The following is a 23,069-nucleotide window of genomic DNA, read 5'->3' on the forward strand; positions in this document are numbered from 1 at the left end:
AATAAAAAAATTATTAAAAATAGATCTTGGGGACCCCTAAGAAGAGAGGAATTCACCCAGATCTGTAGGTACTGCAGGCGAAGAATGATGGCAAGTCCTTGGCTTGACTTCCTGGTCTAGAGCGACTTTAGAAAAGTCTGATCTGAGATTCTTTATTGAAGGTTCTGGCAAAGCAGACTTAAGAAGAGCCTATATGACCAATCACTATTCTTGCTGCACTTACATAAATAACCAGGCCAAGTGTAATGCGACTAGACTTACTTCAGGAACAAATTAATCCTACTGTGATTACATCTGCTAGAAACGGAGGTGATGGTAGAGAGAATACTGTGTTTCAGCGCAGAACTGTAGTGCACCCATTATCAGGCCCCACTTCTAGTCACTGTCACCCACCTATAAACCAGGCTGGGTCCCCAGCTCTTTCTGTTTCCTCCAATAACTAGCTACAACTCTCCAAACTAATGTTTCCAATTTTCTCCCACCCTCTGACTTGGAATCACTAAGAACTCAAACTTCCCTTTTCCCGAAAGCCCTACAAACCGAAGCTGATATAAACTTGCGAGAAATCACTGCAGTGGTTCATGCACGGACACCTTTTCCCACCTGCGGCTGTGCGGGGCCATGAAGGAAGTTCACCAGAACACCCAGTGCCCGTCACCAGAGTCACCCAAACAGCAAAGCAGGAATTCATCAGAATCACACCCACTGCTGCACCATCTAAAGATGCTCCAAACCCAACATCCCGAAAAATCTCAACTGATCGCCCTCTAGACTCAAATACAGATTGTGGAGTTTGTTAGAATCTAAACTTTTATTTTTGTTTCCTTAGAAGTGCTTCCTGTTAAACAGCTAACTGCCTGCACCGTAGCGAGCCCTAAAAGAGATCCAAGCAGATGCAGGGTTCCTCGGGGCTGGAGGTAGGACCGGGAAATAGGGAAGTCATTGTGAAGGGTACAGGATTTCTTTAATGAAGTCAGGAAAATATCCTAAAATCAGCTGTGGTGATGGTTGCACGTATCTGTGAATACACTAAAAATCACTGAATGACACCCTTAAAATGCAGATTCCTGGGCCTCCACCCCACAACTAGGCACACAAATGGTTGGGGGTGGGGAGTTCAGGGTTTAGCAAGAAAGGCAGCAGTTTGCACCTGCATGTGTATGATTCTCCACATCTTCCATCTTCCTCTAGGTGGTACCCTGCCTTCTACATTCAACAGCTATGAATACTTAATAGGAAAATGCGCTTTGTGGAAGAAAAAACGAGCATGGAAAAGCACACTGGCCTATGTCCTAGCTCGCCCCACCTGCAGCAGCTGCTGGGGCCTCATCCAAGTCCCCGCCAGGCTCCACCACTCACTGGCACAACTGCCTGCCAGGCACTGCATAAGCTCCTGGAAAATCTTCCAGATACCACCTCCCTTGGGGGGAGACAGTGAGTACCTAAGAACATTTCCGGTGGCGGCATCGCAAGGGCCACATGAGCATCCGTTCTACCCACCTGACGCCCAGAACACACAGCACACACACTCCTTAGGCAAATGAGGTCTAGCACTCTGGTCCCCTAGACTCTGGACGTTGGAGGGTCTACTCACCACTCTTCCTAGTTTGGGATCCATTGGGCTGAAGTTCTGTAGCCTCTAGCAATTCCCCTGGACCTCAAAGGAAAGGGGAAGAGAAGGTCTCATCTAGGCCCTCAGCTGGCCGTATTAGCTATGTCTCGGCAAATGGCTTGCTGTGCCCTGCCCCCAGAAGGAAGACGAGGCTGGACTAGTGGACCTATTCACATCTGCAAAACAAAGAGGCTTCAGAGATACTCATTCAATTCGAAGGCAGAGGAAGAGACAATGCATCTCATACGCACAGATAATGGGAGGACGTAGTGGCCCGGAAGTCATCTGATGCTACTGAAGAACATCAGGGCAGCTCCGGCTGTGGGTGATACAACAGGGGCTTCACTGGGCACGCGCGGAGGGCGCGACCCTTGGGAGGAGTGCGTGCGCCCAAGGCCAGCAGAGCGGAGACAGAAGCAACGGGAACACAGCTTGTTGCCATGAGCAGGGTCAAAGCCTCTGCTCGGTCGTCGTGGGCCCTCGTGATGAATGCTACGTAACGTATGAGCTAAACTGGTGTTATAGGCCCTGTGTTAGCCTGCTCAGGCTGCGACAAGGACGTACTGCAGACTGGGGGTGGCTTAAACAACAGAAATCTATTCTCCCCCAGTTCCAGAGGCTGGAGGCCCAAGGTCAAGGTGTTGGCAGGGTTGCTTCTTTCTAAGGGCTGTGAGGGAGAACCTCCTCCTGGCCTCTTCTGATTGCTGGCTGGTTGGTGTTCCTCATCTTGCAAACACATCACCTAATCTCCGCCTTCATCCTCACATGCCCTTCTCCCCATATGTGTCTGTGTCCAAATGTCCCCCTTCCGTAAGGACATCAGTCATACTGGATTAGGGCCAGCCCTACTCCAGTATGGCCTCATCATAATTAATTGCATCTTCAAAGACTCTATATCCTAATAAAGTCACATTCTGAGGTACTGGGAGTTAGGACTTCAACGTATGCATTTGGTGGGTGGGGGGAGACACAATTCAACCCCTAACGGGCTATGGCTCCAAATCACTTCGAGAGATCTTTCAAAACACACAGACCATGAAGCCGGATCTCCAAGGGTTATCATGAGCAGGGTTGGTCCCTGATCTCTCCTACATGCATGGTTGGGGCCACAGGACCATCTCCATCAAAGATTTGGGTCAAAGTCACACCGTTCCCTCTCAAGTAGGCTTTGGCCACGACCACCTGTTACTCCAAGGAACTTCTCTTCTTCCTAAATAACTGTTCAAGGTATGCATTGAAGCAGCCTCTTCACAAAGGCCATTTCAAAGAACACAGGTCAGTGGAATTCTGCAAACCATCTTTTTATGCAGCATTCCATATAGGGGCCATTGTTGTGGGCCACAGAGTAACAAGTTCTCCTAAACACAGGTGATTTACAGTCCTGGCCATGAACTCGAAAGGAATGCACTGTACCAGGCTCCGCTGAGAGCCCAAGGTGGTCCACAGTCACATGTCAATGGGAGACGGTGCAAAGGAAAAGTAAGGAAGGCGTGAAAACCATTTGATCAGGCTTGCTTCTGGATCCCCACACAGCATGCTCCCTGAGGCCACAGAGGCTGATGCCGATGTTAAAATCAGCTCTGACAAATGAGTAATAAAGCAGGCTCCACGAATCCTTCCCCTGATGCCATGCAGTCTTTATTTCTGTCTGATTGCCTTGGGACGTATGTCATGGCGTAATGGCAGTGCAATTCCCAGTGCGTGTCCATCTCCTAGGGAGGGACGGGAATGGGAGCCAGGCACATCCCTCAGGCGCAGTGAGGAGTGGCCACATGACCTCTTGAGAGTAAGAGGCAAAGGGACGGGACTGGAGCTAAGTCTGCATTGCGCCTGAAAGCACAGGCTGAAATGCGGCTGCGGCTGTCGGAGATGAAACAGGGCGGAGGGAACCGGGCCCCCAGGGACAGAAGAGCTGCCCCAGCAGGCCAGCCTGCCTGTGCGGGCTTGACAAGGAGAAAGGCGCCAACAGTCACGGGGGCAAAGCCTCCGGTTACCATGACCTGGCCTACATCCTCACTAATTCATGCGGTTAAGGATTCTGACATATAGGTCATCTTTTCCTGGCACTGTTAGCAAAAGTAACAAGGGCAGAATGAACTTGACTTTCCCTCGGTCACGTGGAGACACTCAGTTTCCTTCAGGTTGAAAAGGCTCCTCTCAGCTCATTCTCATCCGGGTCAAGGGGGTGGCCCAGTGAGTTCTTATCTTTTTCTACATGAGACCAGGGGGTTGTATTTTTGTTGGTGGCCAGCTTCCTGCAGTGGGGCGACGATACAGGGCAAGCTTTGGATTCCAGCAACTCAGAGGCCTCCCCCAGGCACAGAACCGCTTCTGCAAAGCTTATTGATGAACACCATCTTGTCAGCACCGCATGAAACTCCATCCCCTGACTAGAAACCAGAGTTAAAGCACAAAGACCCCGAGCGAGGTGGCTCAAAGGACTGAGCCATACGAGTGTTTCCCAGTGAGCGAGTGGTGGCAGATGGGGAGAGGGATAGGGAGGCTGGGAGGAAGATGAAGAGGCTGTGGGGGACACGGGCTTCCAAGGACACTGCAGAGGAGAACCGGGCCTCTAAGAACCACTTCCCGTGTCACCATTCTGCCCTATTCAGTGTTGGGTGGGAGGACCCAGTGAAAAGCACCGCCACCCCTTGTGTGGGCTGGGGAGAGGAAGCAGGTGCGAGCCCCGCCCCGCCCCCCCACACGCCCCCACAACCAGCCATGTCCCCCGCACAGGACAGTGTGCCCCACCAGTGAGTCGGATGGGCAGGAACTCTCCCAGAGGCTTCATTTTTGCTTTTTTATTTGGCAACACATACTGAGAACAAATAATCCTTCCAGTTAGGTTTAGGTTTTGAGGAATCACAATAAAGAGAAGACAGGAGACACCAGTACTGCTTTCGGGGCTTGAGACAAGGACAGAAGCCTCACGAGGGCAAAGGATCAGAAGGCGTGGCCCCTCGAGGCATCAGGTGCCCCCGACTGAGTCTTCCGAGAGCCCGTGAGCCTGAGTCAGGAGGCAGAGACGGGACAGCAAGCGCCAAGAGCTCTGAGCAGCCCAGCTGGACAGCAACCAGAACCTCCTACAGAACGGGTGCTTTTAGAGCCTGGCTATTCTCTGCAGACCTCACGCTGAGCACCTCCAAGACCTCAGCGGTTACTCAGGCTGTGCCAGACAAGAGGGCGAGGAGAGAGACGAGCTGTGCTTTCCTGAGCGGCGGGGACAGAGCGAGGACAGGGGCGGGACTCCATGGCCAGGGGCGCCTCTCCCTTCTACAGCCGAGACACTTCATACAGGTACGCAGCCAGCATTTTGGTTCCTTCTATGTAGTTGAGCCTGATGGAGAAGAACAAGCTCTCGTGTCAGCTGCCGTCCAGTGGTCCAGGAGCGCGCCCGGAATTCTTTTTGGGAGTCCCACCGTCCTGGATTGCTGGCCTTTAGTTCCACTGGCCTCGAGAATTTGGCCACCTGGTTCTCAAGTGTGGGTTCAGTCCATCTGCCCCACTAGGACCTGTCCTGGTCATGGTCTAACAGAATATACTGGGTCCCACACAGTACTTAAGAAAAAGCGCCTCACTTTGATCACAGCCCCTCCCTTTGTTGGGATAAGAGGACTCCCCTTGTGCCTGGATACCCACGTCTCTGTCCCCTCCCTCTGCCTTTGTCTTAGCCCGCGACTAGCCCACCCTGCGACCCCCCTATGGCTCCTGTTCTCTGTCCTTCTCGGCTCTTCTGTACTGACCATGGGTCCTCCCTGCCTGCCTGGGCCTCTCCTCACTGCGCTAACTCAGGGACCACCTTCTATCCCTGTTGGTTAAAGAACCCCCCTTGGGTCTGCATAAGCCAGGAACATCTAGAAGGGGCTTAGGAAGCCAGCAAGGACACTGATTTTCCAAACAGGCAAAGCGCATAGGTTCTTTAGGAATCCTAGATGATGTCCTAAGACAGACACAGAGCACTGGCTGAACCCTGCTGTGAAGAACCCTCACCTCCCCCATGGCCCCGTCCCTGCCTTCCACCAGAAGTGCTCGCTACCCCAAAGATGGTGGTAGCAAGCAGAGCACTGGCCTTGGGGGGCCAAACACCCAGCCCCTCCTGCTCTCCAATCAAAGCTGCCAGACAGGTGGGGAAGAAGCAGGCAGGGAGGGAGCAGGTGGGGAGGGAGCAAGAGGGGAGGGAGGAGGCGGGAAGGGTGGTGGAGGGGAGGGAGCAAGAGGGGCTGGAGGGCACACGGGGGCTCTCCGGGTTTCTCGCTGGCAGCCATGAGGAAATGAACCCAGGGGCAGGCCGGAGGACCCAGAGCCTCACCTGTTGAGCTTTTCATTCTGGGAGTGGGCACCATCATCTGCTGAGCCCACAGGCAGTAGCATGACATTCTTCCCAGTAGCCTCCTGAAAGGTCAAAGTCACAGGAATACTGCCGCCTTCCCTGGTCAAGTCAGGCTCGACACCAAACACTGGGGGAGAAGAGTAAGAGACACGGTGAGCTTACAAGTGGCGAGGCTGGGGATCCACTGCACACTTACTACCCAGCAACATGAGTCCAAGCCCCGGGTGTGGCTCGGGGCCGGCAGCCCCACTCTCAAGGTCGGCGGGGGACACGGCCCCACTCGCACTGGGGGCTCTCCTCAGGGCCCTTGCCTGCGTCCCCAGGAGAAGTCTCACCTGTTTTCAAGGCTCTTCTCCCAGCCATGTAATGTGGGTGGTTGAAGTCAGACACCCAGGGCTTCCCACCATGGCCCATGTACACTTTGAACTTGTTGGGACTGCGCAGGTCAGCAAATTTCTTCGTCAGGTAGCTTGTGACCTGAGTCACAAACGAGACACAATGTATTCTAAGCCTGGCACCTGATCCAGTGCTAGAGATCTCCTCTACAGCGGTCTATGGTGGGTCTAGAGGGGGCCTACAACTAGTCTACGGTTAAGTCTACCACGAGTCTACACTGAGTCTACAAAGAGTCTATGACGGTTCTCATTTTCTGCTGTGAAACACTGAGTACAACTATGGTAACAAAAAAAGGGATTTTATCAAGAAACAAAATCCAGCATTTGAAGGTGAAAGGTAATGCTTTCATTTCAAGCAATTCACCCTTTACACAGATGTTCCCATAGGATAATATTTAAATCAACTCTTTAAAAAATGTCCCTTGACTTGCTTTACAATATTCATCACATCTAGACGAAAAGTGGAGGCCCGTGCTGACTGGGGCACATCTGATGACAAAATCTCAGGCCTCAGTTTCCTCGAAAGTCCTTGAGGCCATCTCTCCGGGAAATCTCAGATGAGGGCAGGGTGACTGCCCCCCAGTGTGCCCCCTCCGGAATCTACCCCTTCTGGAATCATGCCCTTCCACTCCTCACTGGCCCAGGCGCAGCTCCTGTGGATTCTCACTTTAACCTACTCGGGCCAAAGTCAGCATTTGACCTGAAGCCTTACGATGAGGTCCGGGGTCAGGTTTTAGCATGCCTCAGCAGTGACAAAGGTCACACGTGATGCTTTTTATATGGCCTTTATCTTTGATCAGTTTCTGAACTGCTTATTCTGGTAATTACTGGGCTGGCAGGAGTCAAGAAGTGAGGAAGTGTGGGTCTGGGGTTCAGTGCTCTCCTAAAAGTCTTTACGCTCAGTCTCTGTCGTGGAGAAGCCCCTCCCCGGGTCCCAGCTCCCTCACATGCCTGCTTGCTGACAACTTCTGGAGTCATGTTTGGCACGAGCCTGATGGAGAACTTGCCGACCACTTTCCTAGGAATCACGGTCTTGGCCCCCGACCCAGAAAAGGCGCCTTCAATCCCATGGAGGGAGAGGGACGGGAACCGCCATCTGTGCATCAGGATGTCTTTCTGCAGAAAGCAACAAAGTGGGTCAGGGGACAACACCGTCTGCTTACGAAGGAGACGGCAATGGCATCTGCGAAGTTCTTCCTAGTGGCCCGCCGGCCTGGGGTCTACACAATCACAGGCAGGCGGTGCAGACCCTGGAGGGCTGAGAGATGAGCCTGCCCCAGATGTGCTCTGGTTCCAGCTTTGACACACCACGAGGAGGGGGACTCTGCCACACTCCGAACAGCCTCAAGTGTGGCATCCCGGCCTCACTGCGGCTCGGGACTGCCGGTGACTAAGAGAGCCACGGGCTTCCCACCAGCCCCGCAGAATTCAGGGGTAAGTCGTGGTCCCACAGATATCAGAGCTCCTGTGGGGCCAGAGGCACGAGGAACCAGGACGAAGACGGCAGCACAACGCAGGCCACCTGTGAGCTCCCCGGCCCCCAGGGGAACAGAAGGCAGGGAGGGGTAGTTCCTACTGGGAGGAGAGCCAGGGCCATCCACTGAGTCCTGGGCCCAGTGACCACGGACAAGCATCATCGTCACCCTCTGCCAAGGGGACTGGCCCAGAGCAGGCCCTCACCTCCGAACGTACGACTGATACCACGGCCTCCCATGCCCCCTGCACCCCAGCAGCGGCACAAGACAAGTCAAAAGAGGACACGGGGCCACCTGACCAACAGGCTGGCGAGGAGAAACGTGACAGGGCCCCGGGGCTACTCAGGGACTCAGCCACCTAATGTGTGGACTTCCATTTGTGAACCAGATAGGGTCAGTGAGACCTAGAAGGGAGACACGTGGCCCGAAACGCAAACACCTTACACAAACACAGACACCAAGTGGAAGGCAACAAGGCCGGAGCAAACGGAAGTTTGTTCAGAAACCCACTTTCCCAGACGCGCCCCTGCCCCTGACTAATCTCTCCCGGCCTCAGGCCCCGAATGACAGCTGCCCATGAGGGCCTTCCGCAACCCCCACCGCCTCCACCACCTGCGAATTCTTGCTCCACTCGGGCCCACCAACTCTCCCTGGTGTGTGGCCTGCTTCGGAGGTGCCCCCACGCCCGCCCGGCCCCCACGCCACCAGCTCCAGGCTCTCCCCTGCAGTGGCACAACTCGTCTCCCCGCCTCACTGCACCCGCTCCAAACCCGCAACGCCTCTGCCACGGCCTGCCCACGAGGGAGGTCTGATCGGCTCACCCTCTGCTCCAACCCATCCGTCCACCGTCTTCCAGGAGAGCACATGAGCTCCTCGGCACACCACAGGCCTGCACGCCAGGCCTTTTCAGTCTGAATCCCAGATCTCCCCCGGCTGGCCCTCCCCACGAACAGCCGGACTCCCCGTGCCCTGCTCTGCTGCTCACCCCTAGCGACCCCCACAGGCCTCCCCCCTCCCAGGCATACAGGGCTCCAGACCCTGGAGGGGCCTCCACACTCTTTCACACTTCTTTGCCCATTAGTCTCCTGGAGAGATGAAACTCACGGGCTGGGCCTGGCCATATTCTTCTTGCACCCCAGGGCCTGTTGCTGCAATTCAACTAATGGCTACATCAGATGTAAACTTATACTCAGGCCTCACAAGCCAGGAACCAGACTACTTAAGAGAAAAATCCTAACACAATTTTTTCTTAATAGTTAAGCAACCACTTTGTGCAAATGCTTTCCACCTTTTCCAACAGGTCCCCAGCTGTTAGGGATGCCTTCAATCATCTCTGGGCCCAGCGGTCAAACATCGTTCTACAAGTGCAAATCAGGCAAAAGCTACCTGCTATATGTGTTCTCTGCGTACGTTCTCCAGCTCCTGAGTTGTCACAAGTCAACATGTGACATTTTTAAAAACCTCCCAATTCCAATTCCAAGCCTGGTAACGTGCTGCTTTCCAGTGTCGGAACCATCCGAGGGCTCCGGGGCACAGGCGTATGCCCAGATCTCTGGCGGCACCTCCGGCTCCTGCCCTCGGGGGTCCCCTGCCCAGGGCACGGTGGGAGGCCTTGCGAGCGGACAGACCGGGGCGGCGGGCGGACCGGGGGGGCACGCACCTTGCAGCTGTGCAGCAGAGTCTCTGCCCCCACGTCCCGGGCGTACTCATCCAGGTCGAAGTCGATCTTGTCGTAGAGGCCCAGCTCGTCCTCCGTCACGGGGGCCACTGCCTCGTTGATGCCGGGGATGAGGATCTTTCCCTTCCTGTCCACCAGAGAGCCTGGGAGGGCACGGAGGAGGGGCGCTCAGCAGGCAGGCGGCACAAACACAGCAGCGCTTACCACGGGGGCCCGGAGCCCACCCCCCGTCCCCCCCGTCCCCGCCCCGGGGCAGAGGAGGACCAGGAGCTTCGCAGTGACATTTCCTGGGCATGCAGAGCAGTGGAGCACTGCCTAGGAACAACTAGTTAAATATCTAAACAACCCAGTGAGGTGAGCAGTATCATCTTCCCACTTTAACACAGAGACAGAGATGCAGAAGGGTGGGTGACCTGTCCCCTGTCACAGACCAGGAGACAGACCGAGCAGACTGCCTCCCACAGGCTTCCTGTAAAAGCCACTACACTCATTAATATTTCTTTTTTAATCCATGTTCCACAAGAAACTAGCTGCTCCCAAGCGAAGGAGGCCAAGACAAAGAGAACAGAGCAGCCTCCCGTATGGCAGCCGCTACCGGAGAGGGAAGGAGACAGAACTTAGGCAAATCCCGGGGTGAGGCAAAGTTACATCCAGCCTTAAACTAGCAGGATGCTGGGAGGACTGGGCTGGGCCTCCCTCCCGCAGAGCTGAGCACGCAGGAGCCCTGGTTGGGGTGCTACAGCGTCAAACAGACCGAGGCAGGCGCCCTCCGAGGGACGCAAACTACAACTGTATCACGTGATCCTAGGGGCCAGCTCGGACAGGGCCGAACGGAGCCAGGGGCTGCCCTAGTTGGGTCCCAGAGGCAAGGCAGGGTTTAGTGACACACAGAGGCACCCGGGAGACAGACGCAGACGCAGAAATGAAGCATGTCCATCTTTCAAAGGGAACGGTGAGCGGAAGGAAGTAGCAACAGGGAAAGAGATGAAAACACCAACTGCTGAGGACAGCCCGAAACAAGCCACTCCAGCTTGTTTCGGGCTGTCCAAGCAGCGACTGAAATCCGTGCTTACCCATCAACATGATGAGATCTGTCATGGCCTCATGCACCGAGCCCCCGTACACGCCAGAATGGAGGTCTTTGTCACTGCACTCCACCTGGACGGAAACAGAGATCCCTCTACCTGCTGCTCAGCGGGAACTCAGCCTCCTCATGTGACAGTGAAATGAACGAAGAACATTCACAATTCTCAAAATCAAAATCTGTTCCCTCAAGGAGCAAAGCAAAGCATTTCCTAAATTATAAAACTTTGGCAGCAACAAAAGAAATACTCTTGGCAACGCTGACCAGGGGGCAAGTGGGGGTGCTGACCACAGGTGAACGCACATGGCTTCACAAAGACCCTGCGCTTTTCTGATGAAACGGGACACCCACCATGAAAAGCAGCCTGTAAGGACCTTGGGCCTGAGGACCTAGGGCCAGATCCCGCCCCCCGCTCCCCCTCATTAGCCTGCGATCAGGGTCAGGTTTGAGGCCTCACCAGGCCTGAGTCTCCACACCTGTAAAATGGTAAAGTGGGAGCGTCTGACTCACAGCCACTGGGTTCTTGCGTCAGACTATTTGTAAAGCAGTCTTGAGAGACGAAGCACTCAGAGCAGCAATGAGGATGATTCTGGCATTTTCAGCCTCCAAAACAAGGCTCCCTCATAGGAACCAATCCGCCCTGTGTGCTAGGACCCACCCTCGTCTGTGGAGGGGATGCAGGCTCAGCTGAGCATGGCCCTCCCACTCCGCCCCTGCGCCCGGCTTCTGTGTAGAGCACAACCACTCAGTTCCCTCAAGATCTCTGGTCCAGGCAGACCTAAGGGCTCAAATGTGAACATCTTAATTTTTAACGGTAAGTCTGCAATGCTTTGCTTAAGTCAATCTTAAATGGGCTACAGCAGTTCATCTTTCCTCAACTGCTCCAAGGCAATTCTCCAAACATCCTATAGCTTGAGGTGGCAGGAAACGGACTCTGGCTGGAGAATCTCGAAGGGTGAAGACCCAGCCTGCTGAGAAGCCTCTGGGCTTCTCCCTCACGTGCATGGCCCCCTTCCTGGGACTTGCCCACTGCACGCTACAGAAGGACAAGGGAGACTACAGGCTGGGAAGAGACACCACGAAACACAGAGAACTTGACATGATACCTCAATGAAAAAGTAGCAAATGCCCCTGAGACCATATGTGATGCAGGGCTTCTTCTTCCCCAGCCAGTAATTGTCAGAAATGCAGACGTAGTCCACATCTTTGAAGAATGTGTCTTTATGGGAAAAAATCAGGTCGTCCAAGCCTTCAGAGCCTGACTCCTCCATTCCTTCCAGACAGAACCGAACATTGACTGGAATTTCCTATGAAAGGGAAATGAGCATTGGGAGGCATTCAGTTCTCATGTGCTTTTATTTCTTAAGACACCACAGACAGGAAGTCACCAAATGCTTTGCAATCACAAATTTCAAATACTCAACTTCCTCCAGACTCACCGCTCAGGCGGGCTGTGTGCGCCCTGTCGTGACCCTGTCCTCACGTGCTGGGCGGTGAGGGGACATGCACGGAACCAACCGCAGTGCCACCCTCACTGGGGACTCCTGCCAAGGACGCCACAGTGTGACCACGCTTCCTATCCACAGGGACCTCTGCACTCACCCAGTGCGAATCAGGAGTCTCCAGGGAAGCCCCAGCGGCTCTCTCCATGACACAGACAAAACCAGTCTTCATCTGCGCCAGGGACCAATCGCCACACCCACATGCCAGAGCAAGCAGGGGCCTGCTCCTATTTCCAGGCGCCCTGCACTATGACCCCCTCTCCATGCTGAAGGCCCTTCTCCCCAAGAGCTGACAGTCACCGCGAGGCGCCGCCGCCCACTTGGCTACTGCTCTGCAGTTTCCCAGGCCCCCCAGGCTGTGCAGTGAGGCAGGCGGCCCTTCCAGATGAGAACGTGAAGCTGCACCCAAGCGAGGTGACTTGCCGGAGGTCACAGAGGCTACAAAATGGCAGAACCCCCCCGTGGACGCAAATCCATGGAGTCCTCCCCCCAACAGCCCTCTGCACCACCCAGCTCGCCTCCCCCTTTCTGTCTCTCAGATGAAATCTTTCCTAGGACCCTGGCACATGGAAAGGATGTAAGCTCTGCCCTGCACACAGCCACCCTCCCCTTGGTCACCCCGGGTCCCAGGGGGCCCTGGAGAAGGGGGAGCCTTCCCAACCCCTGAGCCCAGTTAGTTGGAGGTTCTGAGCCTCAGCTCCCTCCTGTGCAAAATGACACCTCGGACCAGAGTCCCCGTCCCTCTTCAGATCTACCATTCTACCGTCTGACAAAAACGCTTGTCTTATTATTCTTATTTTATCATGGTACTAGATAAAACACAATGCAAAAACTGGGTCTACACAATGGTCAGGATTAGTTTAAAAACAGTTGAAAAGATCAGTAAGTAACAAAATACCAAGTTCCTCCCTACTTTTCTATTTTACAAACTTTAGGCAGGAGCAGATATTTCACATTAAGGAAGTGTATCTTAAAAAATAAAAATTTTTCAGGAGGATAAAAACCACCCTGAGAAAGCTAGGGGTTGCCCACCACCACAGAGCCCACGACTTGGCCTCTAGGTGAGCCGTCTCAGTGGTGGAGCCCGGGGCTGAAAACTCGAATTTCAGGCGCTGCCTGGATTCCTGCTGAGTCATCAGTACCATGGCCTCTGGGCGGCTGTAAAACAATCACAATTCCTAAAGCTGGAAAACAAACCTATGATCCTATATCTGATCCCACTGTGCTGATGCGGTTTGGGGGGACCTTGCTTTCTCATAACCCAGTGATCTTTGATCTTTATTGGTTGTTCTGGGGACAGACAGCCCTGCTTTGTATGGCTGTGACAGAGCCAGGCAGTTAGACGTGAAGTACCTGATTTGTCTTCTGGAAGGCTTCCAGGGCGTTCAGCCAGCCGGCCACTGGCCCCTTATCATCGGTTGCACCTCTCCCATACAATTTGCCTACAACAGCAATCAGCAAACTCCGTTACAATCACGATGAAAGAGACAAAAAGTGTCTTGTTGGAGCACAGCTGAGAGCATCCTAGCGCCACCACGGGCAGCTGTCCTGAGACCTCCTCTTCCAACCAGAAGCCCCATTTTCATTCTGTCAGAGCCCCGAGTCCCCATCCTACACTATTATGAGGCCCTGCCAGAGAATCCACCATAATCTAAGAGCAAGCCGCATGGATGCTCCCAAGTTGCCCTCCCCTTCTTCCAGCGGACACAGTAGTCGGCCAGCGCTCCAGTCCCTGCTGACCCAGGGCATGGACTGCCGAGCCAGCTTAAGGGGGCCCTGCCAGCCGGCTAGTTACTTCAAATCTACCTCCACAACCAGCTGGTAGCAGTTAAGAGTAGGCAACCTGGTCATATGTCGGACCCCCAATGCACCATCATCAAGAGAGAACTATAAATCTCACACAAGCCCAATTCTGACACCTAATTTGGTAAAGAAAAGAACAGGTTTATTATTTACTGCTCCAGGTCATCACTTTGAAAACCAAAGGACGTGGTACTGCTTCTCCTCCACCTAATTAGTCACAGGGCCCCCACCCCCACCCCGCACACACACTCCTGGGACCCCTAACAAAGGCAGGTGGGCACTGGCCACCACGAAGGACACTCGGCCATCAAGCCCAGACCCCGCTCCCTGCCCTGTCATATGATGCAGAGCTCATCAGAGGGGGACCAGGCCGGAGGAAGGACCAGCACTCAGGCAGAGGCGTGCTCATGGTTCAGTCCCTCTCTGGCCAGGTCTGTAACGGCCAGGCCTCGGACTTCCTCATTCTCAGCCTGTTTTTAATATTTGACAGTTTCAGCATGACCACCCCAAAGCAGCATGACGCTTCGAGCCATCGCTACCTTGGGAATTTCTATCAACTAAACCCACTTTTCACAAAAGCTACCGAGTTCTCCTAAAAAGCATCCTCATTCCTGTGACAAGCACTGACTGAATCGCTCACTCCAACACGCCAGAACTGTGCTGGGCAGAGGCTCACAGCGCGATGTGGTCCCTCCCTCCCGGGCTCCCCGACAAGGAGAGGGACAGCATGCAGCCAGCTGACCACAAGGAAGCTCACCTGTGGCATGAGGTGTTATCCCAGCTCTACCGAGGGTGCCTGTCTGTCTGTCAGGAGCAGGGAGGGGCGGAGTGCGAGGCCTCCCAGAGGGGCAGTGGGTGACCGGCGCTGGTACAGAAGCCGGGGTCATGTGACAGAGATGCCAGAGGAGCAATGAGGGGAGACGAGCAGGCAGAAGAACCCGCTGGGTCTCCCGGGAGGTGTCAGGGAGAGACACATCACACTGAGGTCCTCATGTGGCAGGGAAAAGAAGGGAGGAGGACCCACGACTTCAACAAGCAATAGGAGAGCTCTCGGGAGGGGATGAGTGTCAGCTGCGGAGGAGGCCCAGCAGGGACTGCGGGCCCACGGGAGGAGGGCGGGAGTGAGGACGACCTCCAGGTTTGTGGTGCACGGGGCAGGGGAGGCGGAGGGACCCTGTGGCGGCGGTGAGACGGGGAACGAGGAGGAGGGCAGGCTGGAGAGCCGAGACACGGAATTCTGCTCCAGACCGTGGCAAGGGGAACAGCCCGTAGAAATGTGGGTCTAACGCTCAATAGGAGCCCAACGGAAAGTCAGCAATCGTGCTGTGATCACGACTGCGGTGCGGAACTAAATTTCCTCAGAGATGTTGCTGCAAGTGAAAAGTTTCCTCGATTGTGCACAGTAACAGACACGGCTGAAAGCATCCCTTACCGTCGCGTTCCACCAAGGTGAAGGGCTCGCTGTCCCAGCCATCCTCCAGGGCTGCCGGCTGCACGTCCAGATGTCCGTAAATACACACGGTTTTCTTCTGCGGGTTGGAGCCCAGCTTGCCGAGTAAAATGGGAGGGAGCGGTATCTCAGAGCCATCAGGGAGCTAAGAGTCGAGAAGGAAGCAATCGAGGACAGCCTTTGTTTTGAAAATTCGGTACTTACAGTAGATATTATTAAAATACCTGGAGTATTTTCATGTGTTCTTATCAATCAGCCTACATTGTAGAGTTCAAGAACATACTGAGTACTTAGACCGCATAATGTTCACCAACTGTAGACAGTTTGGTAAATTTTTAAAGGCTGATTTTTTCTTTAACTTTTACATTAATAACATATTATGAAGACTAAGTTTGGGGTACAACTTTGCTCATTATTTTCTAAAATAATGGATGAAAACTACTACCATCTTAAAGCAGGAGATACATGTTTGAAATTCTGCATGTGGATCACAATTTTGCACATAAAAGGATGCAGACCAGAACAGAAGGGAAGGGAACAGAATTTGCAGCAAGCCACACTAAAGCCAGCAGTGAGAGCTGGTGTTCCTCTAAGCTCCCTCCCCACGCCTAACCAGTCTCCTACAAGCCCCTAAGAACGGGGGTGGGGGGGCAGGGCAGTCAAAGCACTAAGTGGACAGGTACTTTAGGTAATGTGCCAGGCTGCCGGGATTCTTGCAGGATTTGTCTTTCCACTGAACTGCGCTCAGAAACACTCACCTCAGTAACTCTTGGCAAGCCCACAGTACCCATGTACAGCCCTGGGACTCTAGGTCGCCCACCCACATGAACCACCCCCAGAGCTGGGTTCTCGCACCGCTTCCCGAAGGACAGCCCCAGCCATGAGGGGCAAAAAATCGTTCCTTAGACTCACTGCCCTGGTCACACATGACATGTGGCACTGTGGTTGCAGCTGGCCCTCCAGTGGCCTCAGGAGAATCATGAGTTTTAAATGACAGATTTTCTCTAAATAAATTTCTATTCAATATAGCTGAAATACTTTACCATTTTTCTAAGATACCAAGATTTGGGCCCACAAATAAATTTGTACTGAAATTCAGGTTGCAAATTGCAAATCTCTGCTCGGGTATCCCTAACTACTCAGAACAGGGAAGAATGAAGTCTGGCTAGAAACACAGTCAAGTGCTTACAGGGCTACCACGCCATCCTCTACCAGAGTATCGGTCTGGGCAGAAGTCTTTGACAAGGATTCCACATGTCTCCCCCTTCTGCCCCATCCCCACAGCCACCACCCACGGGCCCTATTCTGTCCTCTGCACTTTGGTCACTTCTTCCCTCACGTCGCTTCTTGCTCAGGACCCATGACTGTTCCATTTCCTGAGCACTTCTGTCTAGAGGTCAGGCCCCCGGTGACCAGGTCCCCCACATTTCCTGGCCATGCACCCTTTCCATCCTCCTGCCTGGGCAGCGGCTAGGCAGCAGATAGGCCCGACCTGACGTTACCTACAGCAGCCTTGGCAGTGGGCCTAATACCAAAGAGCCTGCCATCAGCCTTTCCCACAGTCCATGCCTGCCCGCAAGCCTCGCCCACCAGGGACCCGGGCTCTGAGGTCCGTCACTAGGACCTGGGCTCCAAATGTCCTCTGTCCCCTGTAAGCCTGAAGATGCCCTGCCTTCTGCATGTACACGTGGTAACACCCAACTCCACCTCCACACCTGCCCCAAGTCATCACGGCTTCCTAAAACACGGAACACTGCCACCACGTGAAGTGACTGGAAGAGAAGCTCCAATGGGCTGTCACCTCACAAGGATCTTTGCAGAACTTTTCTAACAATGACGAAATCTGTCAATTCCTTGATAAGAAAGGGTCTTAAGAAATTCGAGAGTATCGTAGTCACTTATCATTTGTGGAAGGCCCTTTCTGAAGAAATGCACTGCAATGTCAGTGTAACATAGAATAAATCTATTGTAATGAAACAACTCTTGTAAATAATTTGCCACCTAGATTTTTTTTTTTTTTAAATATATTAGGAAAAAGGGTAGGGGGACAAACCAATTATGCTTCTCCAAGAAAATAATACAAAGAAACTTGATTTATTCTCTCACAAGTGGGGAAAAGTGCCGGGAAGCTATAGTATATCTTAGGTCAATTTGTGGCCAAATGAAATCTCATAAAACAATACTGGATTGGGAATCAGGAGACCCATGTTTGAATCTCCTTCACCATCAACTGAGGGGTGCCCAGTGGAGATAGAGTCTACCTGGGCCTCTGGGTTCTTCTCTTTATGAAAAGACCAGATGCAGCTGAATGTCCACACATAAAGCGCCAAGACTATGATACCAGTGGACACTTAAATCACCAGGCAAGAGAACCGAGATAAGCCAAACCCTGTCACACCCTGCAATTTAAAAGAGTATTACAAACTTGGAAAATATAGGACATGAAACCTGCCATTAGCATGGCACTTGAAATCGTCTGAGACTAAAAAAGCAATAATATACCATTAGTGAGATGGTTCGTTCTTGTCAGGAAGAAAATGAACCAATGTCACCTGTCAGAATCCTGCAGTAAAGTGCAGTCAAGTGCTTACAGGGCTACCACGGCCCCACACAAAGTAGCTCTTTTTCAGGAACCAAGTCATAAGAAAGTGCTTTTTCCACCAGCTGGGATGCACGGGGTATAGCACTGTGAGTGGGGGTCTTCATCACTTTTACCCCTACACGGACAGTGTGCAATTTCCTAGTTTGAATGCACACTGCTTTCTAGGGAGCAATCCCAGTGATTTCCTAAGAGTGGCCCTGACATTTACTTATTTCTTCTTCTTCTTTTTTTTTTTTTTTTAAGTAGACCACCCTCAGCATGGAACCCAAATCGGGGCTTGAACTCACAACCTAAGATCAAGAGTCAGACGCTTAACCCACTGAACCATCCAGGCATCCCAACATTAACTTACTTCTGAGTAACCTCAACAGTTCTCCCACCTGGGGAAAACTGCTGAGTATTATAAAAGCTTTGCCCCAATCCAACTGAGGAAATCATATAGTTTTAGTATCCCAATCAGGCCTTTTCTGTTTGTTTTAAAGACAAGCAGATTATCTGAAGCAAAAGATGGTTTAAGAATATGCTGGGTCCTAGACGCCTGCATGGCGCAGTCAGTTGAGCGTCACAATCTCAGGGTCGTGAGACAGAGCCCCATGTTGGGCTCCGCACTCAGCATGGAGTCTGCTTGAGATTCTCTCTCCCTCTGCCCCTCCCCCCAGCTCACACACACTCTCTCTCTCTCAAATAAATCTTAGGTAGGTCTGCTAATTGTGGTTCTGTAATTCCCAGAGCGCCAGCACCATACCTTCTGTTTTCCAATATCTACCAATTCCACAGAGCCACCCAACTGCTTGATCTCCGCAGCGGCAACTTCCATCATCCTCTTGATTTCGCCTCTTTTCTCGGGCCATGCAGATACACTCTGGATGGCCACCCATTCTGCAAGTTTCTGTTTGTGGATAATAAGCAAGAAGGGATTCTGAAAAGGTGCTCCTTTAAGGAAGAAAGGTATTCATAAATTTGCCAGGTTTCGGGCAGCCAAAGTTGATTTGCTTCCTGCAACCAGTCCATATTTAAACATGATGGCTAGATGTCCAAGAAGAGCTATCATATTTGCTTTTTGTTTAAGATTTAAAAAAAAAAAAAACCCTGTCTGTATTGACCCTGTATCAAGAACTACAGCATAACAAAAAATGTCAGAATGTGTTTTTAACCATTAAGCATGAGATGAGTGTGAAATGTACAAAGTTCTATAAATAAGTTTATAACTGAATCTAACAAAATTACAACTGCAACATACAGAAAATACCCAACATTTTCACAGTCTAAGTTAGTTATTCATGCTCACCATGGCCAAGTTCTTTAAAGTATAATTTTTAGAATGAGAGCTAAAGATTTCATCTGAAATGTGTCTTCCAAGAATAACTTTAAAGCACAATTCTTTAATGTCAAGAAACAGATTTAATTTACAACACTACCAAATCATTTAAAACAGATGAAATGCAAAAAAAAAAAAAAAAGCTAGAAGTTCTTTAGTCTATATCTACTACAAGAAATTGTAGATGGAGATTAAACAAAAACTCTGATTAGCTCTGCTATTTCTAGAAACATATATACATATATTAAGACTTTCTGTCAAAAGCCAAAAGTGTAACTTACATACTGTAATGAGGAGGCAGAGGAGAAGACCTCTAGGTATCTTTGGTGTGGTGAGAGAGCTGTAAGATCTACTCTCTTAGCGAATTTTAAGTATATAACACAGTATTATTAACTACAGTCACCATGCTGTTATCTTCAATCTCTACTCAGAGGGACTGAGCTTACTCATAACTGAAAGTCTGTACCCTTTGACTGGCCTCTCCCCATTTCCCCCAGGCCCCAGCAATCACCCTTCTACTTTCTGTTTCTGCATGTTCAACTTTTTAAGATTCCATATATAAGTGAAATCATGCAGTATTTGTCTCACTCTGTCTAGACAGTATACTTAATTTAAATGGCATAGCTCCTAGTTTCTTGAAAGTTTCTCTGAGCCCCACTGGATTAAACCTAATTTTAATGTTTACTACAATAAATATTCCCTTACCTTAATGTAGCGATCCTGATTTTCATCGACATACTTAAACAGGGTAGTGAGGGCCGACATCTTTCAAGCAGACCGAACACCTTGAAGGTTCTTGGAAGGAAAAAACACCTGTCAGTCCTGCCTGCGGACGGGCCTGACTGAGAGGCAGTTAGGAAGGCACTTGTTTAAGTTGATAAAGGGCTGCTCCACCCTCGATGTCATCAGGAGGACTCCAGGAAGCAGCAGAGAAGCTTGGGGAAGCAGTTAGGGGCTCAGGGTGATCTCCCATTCTTTTCTCAGAAGGAAAATTATGTGTTAAAATGGCACGTAACTGAAAGAAGGGCCTGAGCTGCAGACAATCTGATGAAAATTAGAAGTAGGTAGTTCCTGGTAACGCTGATTTACCAGCACTTAATTTTTTTTAAAAGCACACAGAGAACTTCCCATTTACTATTACCACAGAGGAAATAATCCAAGAATCCCAGCAAAAGTGTCACATCCTGTCTGTTACTGTCACAAACCCACAACGCAGCAAACAAAACCCAAGGAGAGGTAGATAAATTGTTTTAAAAAGTTGATAATCTGAGCCCAGAAACAGTCAAAGGCAACATGTGACACCTCCACAAAGGCCTGATTAATGATTAAGATAAAGGAACCTCCGTGGAACCCACAGCCTCCCTCCAGGGTGCATTTGCTAACATCCCGTTTCTCCTGTGTGAGACCCAATACACTCTGCTCCACCTTGCAAGTATAGGGTAAAGGAAATCATCTGACCAGTCATCTTTAAAATCAATAGGCAACAAAAGGATTCTGGTTTGGGGACTTTCAAGATCGTCTCCAACCTCCGACTGATATTTCAAATTCCATCAAGCGGCAAGACTGGCCGGAAGCAGCAATGGGAAGAGCCAGACCACAGCAATACCAAGGATTTCAGAAATGCAGCTGTAGTCACAAGATCCTGTAACATCTAGGTAGTTCTAAAGGCCTGTGGATCGACACACTGTAGTCACAGAGTATTTTTTTCTTGGTATGGGATTCCAAAGTGATTGCTCAACAGAGGAGTGATGTATCTATGGTGACATCAGGCCTGGAGGCTGTTGAGGGGATTGAGGAAATTACCCTCAATCTGCATGCAGCAGGATTTCAGTTCTTAGAGCCTCCTTCTTCCTCTTCAAACACCCACCCCTGGGCATAAAATATTTACAAACCTCCTAGCCTGGCCAGCTCAGCCTGCTTCAGCTGAGGCTTTTATCTGAAAGACAAGACAGTCCACAAAAAAAGAGGCATTTCATGAGCACTAGTAAGTCAAATTTTCATCTGTCTATCACCAGGAATGCAAACTGAGAAGCTATCTAGGACAATATGCTACACTGGGCACCTTTCACTCAGGTCCCTGGTCGTGAAATGGCACAAATCCCAAGTTCACTGTGCATACTTTTCACTAGTGCAGCCAAATTAACCAATGACCTTCGTTGGTTCATTCAAAGATACAACTACCTAAGTTGCACTTTTACCAAAGACTAAACAGAGCACCGGCCTGCTCAGCTCTCCATGCCAAGTCCCCAGGGCTGGCTAAAGAGTAACTCCTTCTCTGAATTAGTAACCTAGTCAAAGGAGGTCAGGCCAGGGCCATTTTCGCCCTCCCACTCAGTTCTGCGTTATTCTTGTCCCAACCTGCCCCTCCTCCCCCATCCAGTACCCAAACCATGAAATGGAGCCACCTTCAATGCGCAGTGAACCCCACTGATAAAGGTAAAAGCGCTGTGCTGGAGTGAACAAGAGCAAATACTACGCTTCCAAAATAAATGCCAGGAACTCTAGAATTTCCTGGGGGGGGGGGGCGCATAACTTAAATGATGAAGCTAGGGAGAGGGAAGGGCAAATGAGACCAGTAGCACCTGGAACCGTCTAGCAATACCTACTAATGACTTCTTTAGTTCTGAACTTCCCAATCCTTGTCCCTCGGTAATTCGGAGCACTTCGTGGAGTAAACAGACGCACGACTCCTGGCTTTAAACCTACAGAAGCCAGTGAAACGGGGGCAGGAACCTCCAATGCGCCCACTCCAGAGCTTGATCCCAAACATGTGTACAAACTACCCTTCGCCACTCCTCCCTGCACACAGGAGGGACGCCTCGTGACGCCGGGTCTGCACGAGGAAGACCGTCCGGGACCCCACCCAGGCCGTGGGGGGCCCCACTCGGGGCCAGGACCAGTTCCATCTTCCAAATGAGGAAACAGGCTGAGGACACGACCGAGCGAGCCGCCCCAGACCCGCACACTGCAACCTTCCGGCCTCAAATGCCAGCGGGACCCAGCGACCCCTGACCCCGGGCCTCCGCTGGACCTAGAAAGGCTTTAGTTTCCTGCGGGCCGCGTCAGGAGCACGCGGCTGACGGTCCTCTGCGCGTCCTTCCCGCCGCCCGCAGCCCGCAGCGCCCCGGACCCTCGGGAAGGTCTTCTTTTAACGGGGACACCCTCCCTTCCCGTCCCTGCTGGCCACGCGGACCAGGCGGTGGGCCAGACCGCGGCCCAGCTCCCACAAGCTGAGGCGCAACTGCGGCTGTACACCGAGACCCACCCTCCTGGGGCCCGCCCGACTCGACCCGCAAAAGCCCCTCACCCCTCAGCGGCCGCCGCGCCGGTTCCGCACCACGTGCCCGGTCACGCCCCCGGCTCGGGCCCGCCTCCCGCTGCCCCGCTCACCAATCCCGGGCCTCGCTCGGAGGGCTGGCGCGGCGTCCCGCCTTGCGCACCAATCCCCGGCCTCGTCCGGAGAGCCGGCGTCGCCCCGCCCCACCCCGCCCACCAACGGCTCTCCTTGCAGGAGAGCTGTCGTCGCCTCGCCCCACGTCGCCCCGCCCACCAACCGCCGGCCTAGCTGGAGAGCCGGCGTCGCTCCGCCCCACGTCGCCCCGCCCCGCCCCGCTCACCAATCACTGGGCTTGTTGGAGAGAAGGCGTCGCCCCACCTCGCCCCGCCCCCCAGCTTTAGAGTCGGGCGGAGGGTGGGATTCCCAGATTGAAACCCTGACCTCGCTTGCTTCCTTCTCCCTGCTTAGTTCCGCCGGGCCGGGTTCGGGTCCCTGGACGGTGATTTCCTGAGGTCCCAGGAGGGGGCCCACACCCCACCCTCG

At 52.4% G+C, this 23,069-nt stretch overlaps 2 protein-coding genes across 4 annotated transcripts in view; both read right to left on the minus strand.

The window, feature by feature from the left end:
• CNDP1 (carnosine dipeptidase 1) overlaps nucleotides 1-1,795 on the minus strand; it is a 32,013-nt gene extending 30,218 nt beyond the window's left edge. Inside the window, exon 1 of one of the 2 annotated variants that reach the window (XM_081801016.1) lies at nucleotides 1,595-1,790. In XM_081801016.1, coding sequence (XP_081657142.1) covers nucleotides 1,595-1,618 — 24 coding nt within the window. In that variant the 5' untranslated portion in view covers nucleotides 1,619-1,790. Of the gene's footprint in view, nucleotides 1-1,594 lie in introns of both variants that reach the window. The other variant, XM_081801015.1, reaches the window with a different exon arrangement.
• A 2,603-nt stretch (nucleotides 1,796-4,398) lies between these two features.
• On the minus strand, nucleotides 4,399-22,658 carry CNDP2 (carnosine dipeptidase 2). Of its 2 annotated transcripts, none has more exons than XM_006746352.3 (12): nucleotides 22,557-22,658; nucleotides 19,955-20,044; nucleotides 18,677-18,820; nucleotides 15,312-15,474; nucleotides 13,430-13,518; nucleotides 11,681-11,881; nucleotides 10,564-10,648; nucleotides 9,473-9,633; nucleotides 7,289-7,453; nucleotides 6,278-6,419; nucleotides 5,922-6,069; nucleotides 4,399-4,949 (listed from the first exon to the last, which is right to left on the minus strand). In XM_006746352.3, exons 2-12 carry the CDS (start codon nucleotides 20,012-20,014, stop codon nucleotides 4,886-4,888), a joined length of 1,422 nt encoding a protein of 473 aa, XP_006746415.2. In that variant the 5' UTR covers nucleotides 20,015-20,044; nucleotides 22,557-22,658; the 3' UTR covers nucleotides 4,399-4,885. The 2 variants fall into 2 exon arrangements, with proteins under 2 accessions (XP_006746415.2, XP_081657144.1); XM_081801018.1 differs by lacking the exon at nucleotides 22,557-22,658 and adding an exon at nucleotides 21,142-21,184.
• Nucleotides 22,659-23,069: the final 411 nt, after the last annotated feature.

This window comes from Leptonychotes weddellii, chromosome 13 (genome assembly GCF_054177405.1).
Source record: "Leptonychotes weddellii isolate Sample4059 chromosome 13, ASM5417740v2, whole genome shotgun sequence".
In the NCBI taxonomy this organism is placed as follows: domain Eukaryota; kingdom Metazoa; phylum Chordata; class Mammalia; order Carnivora; family Phocidae; genus Leptonychotes; species Leptonychotes weddellii.